Genomic DNA, 9,497 nt, shown 5'->3' on the forward strand with positions numbered 1-9,497 from the left:
AACCCTTTTCGAAATCTTGTTAAGCTTTTTCGATAAGGCCTACTTATTTACTTACGTTACCATTTTTTTGAGAACCAGAACTGGACTCAACAGAACCGGTTCTTTAAATACTCGGAACCGCACATCACTAAATAGTACTAGTGGCCACCTGTGAGGCTACTTTAGAAACAAAATTAAACATTTTTTTGGAGCCTTCGTCTGTTGCAATTCCCTAGAGAATATTTCTTTAGTTTGATAGTTCTACTTTTCTTGATTATTAACGTAGCATCGCTGTGGTACGTGCGGAGAACTGTATGCCTGCTTAACTGCCCCAGAGTTGGAACATTTTAGTATTCTTTGGAGCTCCGAACTCGTCTTTCATAACATAAATCAGTGTGCGCTAGACTGTCTGTCTTTCTTCACTCACATCACCTCAGGGGGTGAGTGGGCGGCATGCAGCAGCTGGTAAGAAGACCACGGATTGGACGAAACTTGACCGGAGGGTTGGGGAGATGTCTTCTCCTAAGAGGTATGCATCCGGCTCTAGGACGGTTAGGAAGTTTATCCTCGCAGAGGTCTCGAGGAACAAAACAGAAAGCTAGGGCTAGGTATATCGAATGCTGTCAGGGAATCTTCTTAAGCTACATTTCAACTTCAATGTTTCTGAAAAATGAAAATAAAGCTCTCACCGATGCATGTGCATCACTAATATAAATAAATACCTACGGATTTACCAACTCATCCGCACGATTTAACCATACACTCCACTGCCGTGGCGCATCTGAACCAAACGCTGCATTCCTTTAGTACATATTTATATGTATTTATTATGTGATGAAACTCAGCGCGATTTTATTGCTGCTGTTTGCTTGGCTACTGAAAAACGTGTTGCGCATGCGCAAAGCTGCTCTCAAGGCGTCAAGTTAGTGCAATATGCAGAGCGCTAACTGGCAAAGTGTATTTGTTTTCGCATAAACATACATAGTACATACTACTAGGTACATATTCATTGCGTTAAGGTACTATGTATGTAGATAGGCAGTGAATAATTGCGCATGCGCGCGCATTTACAAAGAAATCATTGAGACGATCATATTTATCAGCGGCCACCAATTTTTTTCTGTTTTCTGTTTATGTACTTCTCTCACCTTGGTTAAAGTGGACGGCATCGCCGACGACGATCGTGCATTTTGGGTCAGCCACCATGCGCACAGCCATCCAAACACTTGCTCTCATGGGCCTACTCAGACGTACGAGTACTATGTATGTATGTATGTATATGCAGTTGTGATGGCACTGGCGATAGATGGATGACTTGCTACTGGCCATCAGCAATCTACCACCATCAGCCCATCAACAATCGACGGATATTGATCGCGTGTATTTATGGTGATTTTTCGATTGCAGATTTTTTTGCCAATCGCGCATGCGTGCGTGCAGCGATTGCTGGTGAGCATGAATTGAAGTTGGTTGTTTAATTGCAATGAAATATTAATTTTGTTTTGTTTTTGTTATTTAAAGATATGCGAATACTACTGAGTGCATAGTATGCATATATACAAGGCCGTATTAAGGGGGATGGGGGGTGTGCATACTCAGAATCTAATTAAAAAACTCGAAATTTTTACGAAAATTTGTTGAATCTTTTTTTAAATTGCATAAATTTTTAAGGCAGTGGCACTCGATTGTTGCATTTGTAAATATTGGTGCATTTTTATATTAGGCTATTGGTACAAAATAAATAAAAATGGCAATAGGATTTCAACAAATTAATTTTCGTGATTGGGATAAAGAAAAATATTTGGGTATTCACACAATTGGGATACGATTTACACCAAATTTTGGCAAATGTCCAATCGTGTGACACTGCCTTTAAACTTGTATTTATGCGGATGTTGTTAATGAATCGACTATAAAGAACTAACCAAAATTAAATAACAACAACAATAATATTTTAAAACTAGTGAAAATTTTGTGCGGCTATAATTTTTTCGACTTCTGTACAATGTACAAACAAAAAACGCGTTTAACTTCCTTCCCCTTTCATACTTTGAATGAGCATATTCGCAAATAAATTCAAAGGGTGAGAAAATACCTTACCAATGATACCTCATAAGTCTAAATTGGTAAGGGGTTTCAAGTTTTTCTTAAATAAGTCTTTGAAAAAAGTTCAAAAACAGCATCGAAAATCTCATTATTATGATTCCATAGAAAATTTGTTTAAAATATTTGTTTGCAAATTTTTTAAGCTTAAACTGTTTAGTCAGCTGAGGGAATTTTTTCTTCAAAAAACTAAATTTTTGGAGGTATTTTCAAATCGGTCCCGCTCACGTAAATCTTAATATTTTTGCGAGATATTTTGGTGGAAGTCTTAAAATATAATAGATTATATAATTCCAGTGGAAAAACAATACCGATGTTTTTGTATGGGGAGTGATGTAGTGTACTGTACATACATAAGTTGTCTATGATTACTGGGCCGAGCTATCATAGTAGCACAATGCCACTAAGTGCATTTTCAAATTTTGAGGCAATAGCCTCATGCGATTATCGATTATATTTTTTGTTTGTGTGAAATATTTTATTTTTATCAGTATTTTTCTTTTAATCAAAATATGTTGAAATAACTGTGAAAATTAGAAAATATTTGGCCAGGACCCCCCCCCGAAAAAAAAAATCCTGGCTACGGCCCTGCATACTTACTTGCATACTTAATAATGTACATAATCAAAGCTCTTCATAACTCTTATTTTAAGATTATATCAATTTTACTATCATTGTATAATATTGACTTGAAATTATTATACATATCTACATACATATGTATGCGGTCTTGCTTAATTTAAAGATTTTCGGTTTACATATGTACATATTTCTTTACTTTATATTTGGTCTAATTTCATCAACCACAAGGTCAGTTGATTAAGTTAAGTGACATTAGCCCTGTTCGCGTACGCACTATCCAGTAAATCCAGTACTAATTTTACTGGTTTTTTACTGGATGTCGTTTTCGTACGCAAAAACTTGCAAAAAACTAGCAAAAGAGGCGAAATTGAGAGATCAAAAATGACAGCTGAACTTGCAAGTTTTACTGGATTTTTACTGGATAAATTTTTACTAGCAACTATTTGCTAGTAAGAAAAAGAGCTGATGGCTTACAGCTGTAGAGAAATACCAGAGATGAGATATCAGGGAACGCTTCTCAACAATTTTGAATTGAATTCCCGCGGGTTAAACCTTCTCAACATAACGAATAATGTATGACGCTGTTCGAGTGGGCGACGTGTAGGTACTGAAGAAGATTGAGTTCTACGAGCATTTTAATTACATGATGGCGCTATCAATGATGGACGGGCCAGGCGCAGAACGACTTGTCTACATTTTCTGCAGGCTACTGCCGTAATTTCTCCTAGAAGAGAGACAACTTGTCTCCGTTTAAGGGGAGGCTCAAATAAACAGGAGAATAATGATGCCATTATTATCGGTAAGAGTATTGAGTATATAGTAACCGTCGCCAACCCCAACAGGCCCATGCATCTTGCGTACGACTCGGCAGAGCTTTCGTAATGTAATTGGTGCTGATAATGGTCGCGAAGGCCAGTTTTTTTTTTTTTATCTGGCACCCATTTGCGCCAACAACTGAATTTTCCTTATGAAAGATTGGACAGAGAACGATTCAGTTTGCACATGTCCACTCTAACAACAAGGCCGACGAACATATGTATCTTTTGGGACTGGGACAGCGCTCGCATGCTGCTTTCATAGAATTGTATTTTATTTGGCAAGAACATCCTTCTCCTCAGTAGGTGTTTTGATGCGGATTAAGGGACTTCATTCACTGACGGATGTGAATTTGGAGGCAAGGTGTCGGGGTCATCCTATAACCAAAAATCATTCACCAAATTTGTGCGCTGTCGAGAGGACTAAAGAGATCGATATACTTACAGATTTATTGCAAAATAATCCTTCACCGAAAGCTCGGCCGAATTTCGAACTAAGGAGGATTCCATGATGTTTGGAACCTACTATGCAATTTTCCTAATCTTCTCACAGATATTTTCCTGTTTCTATTCGTTTCTGTGGAACTTCATTGTTATCTTTGTAGGCGTCGAGGTCAAAATATGCATAAATTCCAGCACTCCAACATATCTGCGCATACTCGTGCTTGAGTTTTTAATGTAAGCCTCAAATAAACTTTGTGACTAAATGGGTAAGTATGTATGTACATGGGTGTGCATTTACCTGATATGTATGTATGTATGTTTACATAAGTGTGTGTGCGTGCAGCTACCAATCTCGAGACCGAGCCCTTTTCCAGCCACAACCGCTGCATGTTGTCCACTGCATTCTAATGAATGGCGATAAATTTCCCGGTAGCGATCATGCAAACGCATCCAATAGCCACAAAGAATCAAAAATCAAAGACGCTGAAGCCATTGGCTGCTTGGCGCGCTGACTGTTGGATGTCTACGTTAACCATTGTAAGCGAAGAAGAGGCTCTGAAACGGCTGCGGTGCTTGCTGCAAAGGGCGAGCAAACCTTTTATCGAGAAAAATTATCAAAGATCGATTGGCAGTGGAATTCACAAGTGGCCAATGGAGGAGAAAAGTGACATACTAAAATGTTTGTGTGTGTGTGTGCATGTGCGCGAGAGGATGCAGAGTACAGCAGAAGTACGGTGATGAGTACCAGCAGAGAAATGCTAAAGAAATGCTGCTGCACGTTGACAAAGTCGCTGGTGTTGAATAACAATTCGCGCAATGGCAATAAAAGACAACAACAATTATAATGCGTACAGCTAAAACATTACAATAATAAATTCATTCATCTTGCCTCGCCGACGGACGACTCCTCAACCAAAGAACAAGAAGAAAAGATAGCAAGGCGGTAAGCGGGTAAAACGCAAAAGCACTATCGACACAGCGCCCGAGAGTCACGAGTGGGCATATGTATATGGTCATCTTCTTTGCTTTCAGGCGTTGAATATATTTGTTATTTGCTGCGTGCAGACGCTTTTGTCCATTTGACTTATTTGGTATGGAGGTAATGTCGTCGATTCTGAACAATTCAACATTTCCTTCATATACGCAACTTACCATTCTTCAGAAGGCGGCACTCTATGCTTTATGATTCGCGTTTTTGTTCGGTGTTTATGCTTAAATTGTTATTACTCGTCCCGTGGTTACTTTTTGTAGAAGAGAAGAATGGACACTACTGAATAAGATGGTGAAAGAATTTCGTTCTTTATCTCTTAAGGAAGCATTAAATACTTAGTTATGCATAAAGTTATATGCTAAACATATATTAATGCTGAAGATATTGCTTCCTGGTTAATTTATGTACCTGGAAAGACGAACGCTGACATCACCGCCATATAAGAAATGTGATGGAGGGGGCAAGGCAAGGTAAACGTGGAGCCTTGCGGCGTCTATTAAAGCTACCATCTAAAGGAGCGCAAGTTCGGTGTTGGTTTTGTGGTGGGATAGAGAATTCGTAGCCGAATACTGTCCTTCACCCCGGTGGACGAGCGCCTAGCCACAATCCGCATCAAAGCGAGATTCGTCAACATCTCGCTTATCTGCGCCCATGCCCCGGCGGAAGAAAAGGGCGCGGCGTCCCAGGATCTCTTCTATGAGCGCTTCGAGCGCACATACGACCGCTGATCCCGCCATGATATCAAAATGGTGCTTGTCGACTTTAATGCCAGGGTAGGCAATGAAGGGATCTTTGGAACCACCGTCGGAAAATTCAGTCTCCACGACGAAACGTCCGCCAACGGACTGAGGCTGATCGACTTCGCCGTGCCCGAAACATGGTATTATGAAGTACTAGGTACCGACATAACAGGATCCATCAATCTACATGGATGTCTCCAGATCGAAAAACCAGAAAAAAAGTAAATGCGCCTGGGCCACACTGGAGAAGTGAAACTTACTTATATACATATCTATTTGGTCTCATAACCAATATACATACATACATATATACATCAGTTTATGCTTAAGGTTATATGTTTGTCTTTTTCTATCTAGATCCTTACCTCTACCCCTGTGCGTTCTAATTACATTTATGTTATTCTTTCGTTTTTCCTTTATCTTCATTTGTATCTACTCTATCGATAGTAGCATCCAATAAAATATCGATAACGAAACCGTTAAAAATATCGATAACAAAATCGATGATAGATTCGATAAAAATTTCGATAGCAAAATCGGTAATAATATTGTAGAAAAATCTATTAGAAACTCGAAAAAATATCGGTAAAAATATTCATAACAAAATCGATAAAAATATCCATTACAAAATCGATCAAAATATCGACAACAAAATCGATAAAGTGATCCATAACAAAGTCGATAAATATCGTTAACAAAATCGATAATATAGATAATAAAATCGATAAATATCGATAACAAAATCGATAAATATCCATAACAAAATCGATATAAATGTCGATAACAAAATCAATAAACATTGATAACAAAATCGATAAGTATCGATAACAAAATCGATAAAAATATCGATAACAAAATCGATAAAAATATCCATAACAAAATCGTAAAATATCGATAACAAAATCGATAAAAAATATCGATAACAAAATCGGTAAAAAATATCGATTACAAAATCGATAACAAATCGGTAAAAGTATGGATAAAAATATCGATTATTTGATAAGTTCCGAAAGTATCGATAGCAAAATTAATAACAATATCGATAAAAATTTCGATAAAAATATCGATAACAAAACGGATAAAAATATAGATTATTTTATCGATAAGTCCCGAGAATCCCGAAAATCTCTAAAATCCCAAAATAGTTCCCAGATTGAGTCCCTGTGCCTCTCTCTATATCCTTTCCTCTTTAATTAATAATATGTAATAATTGATTGGCGCTTACACATATGTTAGTGTTTGGCCGAGCCTCTCCTCCGATTTGTGGCGTGCGCCTTGATGTTGTCACACAAATCGGAGGGACCTACAGTTTTACGCCGACTCCGAACGGCGATTGTATTTTTATGAGAAGCAGTTTTTCATGGCAGAAATACACTCGGAGGTTTGCTATTGCCTGCCGAGGGACGACCGCTGTTAAGAAAAAACCTTTTTCTATATTTTTTGCGATGTTGCTTTGACCAGGGCTTGAACCCAGCTGTTGATGAGTGAAAGCGCGCATGGCTTACCACTACATCACAGCGGCCGACGCTTTATTTTAATCTTTCTTCCCCTATCTTCATCTTTACTTTTATCGGTATTCTCATCCTCCTCTTTGTCTTTACTTTTATGTTTATTATTTTCTTCATCTACACTGAGGGAAATAATGCATAGTAAAAATTAATACTTTATATTTGATTATCGTTTAAAAATGTTCGTATTCAAAAATAATATTTTCGTACAAAATTTATTACGCACGTATTTGACTGTTCACATCTGAGTATGTACATATATGTAGGTGTACATACGCACCCCAAGCATCCAGAGCGCCGCTCTGAGAGCGGTGACAACACACACATACATACATAGTACATACATGTTTATCCGTACAAATCGCATGCTGTGTTGTTGATGGATATTCAACATTTGAAAGCAAATGTATATGGCCGGGTGTAGCTGAGTGCGCAAGTATGCTTGCCACAAGTTGTTGATATCCGGAGATGGTAGGGTTCGAATTCCACTGCAGGCAACATGCAAATCAAAGTTTTTTTTTTAGTTTTTGTATTGGTTATTCACTTCACGGATGCTTTTTCAGTACGAACGCGGTCATTTTAATATGCGCGTAATTGAATTGAATATTTACCAATATACAGTACTTTCATTGACGTTTATAGTAAGATCAATTACGTTTCTATTTGATTTTAATATTTTTTTCCCTCAGTGTACATATTCCCCTTCACCTTTGCTCTTATACATATAAGTAAAGTGTTTAAATTTACATTGGTCTTCATTTTTGCTTTTATCTTTACGAATCTTTGTTTTTGTTTTTATTTTTACCTTTGCCTTTATCCTTTTCTTTATCAATGTACGTAGTCACCTTTACTCTTATTCTTTAAGCTTTTATTAGCAAATTTTTGTTAAATTGATACCATATGCATACACACAAGTGTGCAATTTCCGTTGAATTTGTCAGTTTACTCCCAACCAACCAACCGCCGCTAAAGAAGTTTCACTTTCAGACGGAATGCATGCTTACAGTGTTTTAGACGTACGTACACTCCGAGGGCCAAACATCGACTCTGACACTATCTTTTTGCAGATAAGATACGCACCCACGATTGAGAGAATACAAAGGTTGCGCCGATCTCGGACCGCTATTCCTCTCTTAACGAATTTGACAGAATCGTTGTTTGCATGACGTCACACTTGTGCAACTTGTTTACGTTTTCCTTGCAACATTTTTTTTCTTCTTCCATTCTTGCTCACGTTTTGGCATTTCTCTCTCGCAATTGCACCAGTGTGACGTCACACAAAAGTTATTCTCAAAAATCCTCTCTGATCGGCGCAATCTTGTATTCTATCATTCTTGATACGCACCCGCATCCGTGCAGAAAAACGTTTGCGCCCCACTTACATTCCGCAATAAGAATAGAGAGGTCGAAATACGTGAGTGCGAAGAGCCTGAAATGCTGGCCGACAGAAAAAATACACGAAAATTTTATCAGAGAGTCAGGTGACTTACGGAAGGTTTCAAGGCTATAGCAAACTCATGTCAGAACTACCATAGCGACCTAGTGACTGATGTCCAGAACGTACTTAAATTATGGAGGGAACACTTCTCTACCCTATTCAATGGCCGCATCTCACTGAAAGTAGTAGGCGAACCAGCAGCTTGTTCCTGTAACAATTCTCTATCAAGGCGAATTGAGATTCTCTACTGCTAATAAGTAGTAGAGAATGACATATGTAACCTGGTCTACGAAAAGGGAGCTTACGTGCGAAAACTAGTTTTCTGTGAAAAAGCTGTTAAAAATAAGCAACTCGTTTCATCAGTTTCTCATTATCTCGTTAATTGTTCTCCGCGCCGGACGTCCAGTAAGTGTTGTTGTTGGTCCAGTAAGTGTTGTTGTTGGTCGGAATATTATTATAGTTCATCGTGTAAGTTGCTAGTGTGGAACATTTAAAAAAGTAACACTGAAGAAGTGACGTTTACTGTTTCTGTTGATTATCGTCTTCGCATTTCGCATGAAATGAAACATGAGTGTTGATGAGGAGTTCAGTGCCGTATACGGACAATATTTCCATGAAAAGGATGATGAAAACGATGATGAAAACTATGAAGGGAGCGATGATGATGAAGACGAAGTATGTGTATCTCAGGCAGAAGATGATACCGAACAAACTTTTGTTAAGATGGACCTGTATGTTGTTGATGTAAAGGAGGAGGAGCTGGTAACAAAATTTCTGTCAAAAGATTGTTGTAATAATGAATGCCATACACTGATACCATAATACGTTTTTTTAGTGTATAATCATGTCTTTATAGCTTATAATTCAATGTATTTTGTTCATTACCAATAAATTATA

General features: G+C 38.0%; 1 protein-coding gene across 1 annotated transcript in view; it reads left to right on the forward strand.

Annotated features, from left to right (window-relative positions):
* Positions 1-9,497, forward strand: part of LOC118733949 (cell surface glycoprotein 1) — a 17,046-nt gene continuing 7,549 nt past the window's right edge. The window contains exon 1 of the mRNA XM_036463597.1: positions 1-1,428. Within this exon, the coding sequence (XP_036319490.1) occupies positions 1,245-1,428 (184 nt within the window). The 5' untranslated portion in view covers positions 1-1,244. The remainder of the gene's footprint in view (positions 1,429-9,497) is intronic.

This window comes from Rhagoletis pomonella, unplaced genomic scaffold, assembly GCF_013731165.1.
Source record: "Rhagoletis pomonella isolate Grant_MI unplaced genomic scaffold, Rhpom_1.0 Rhpom_scaffold_00002, whole genome shotgun sequence".
Taxonomy (NCBI): Eukaryota; Metazoa; Arthropoda; class Insecta; order Diptera; family Tephritidae; genus Rhagoletis; species Rhagoletis pomonella.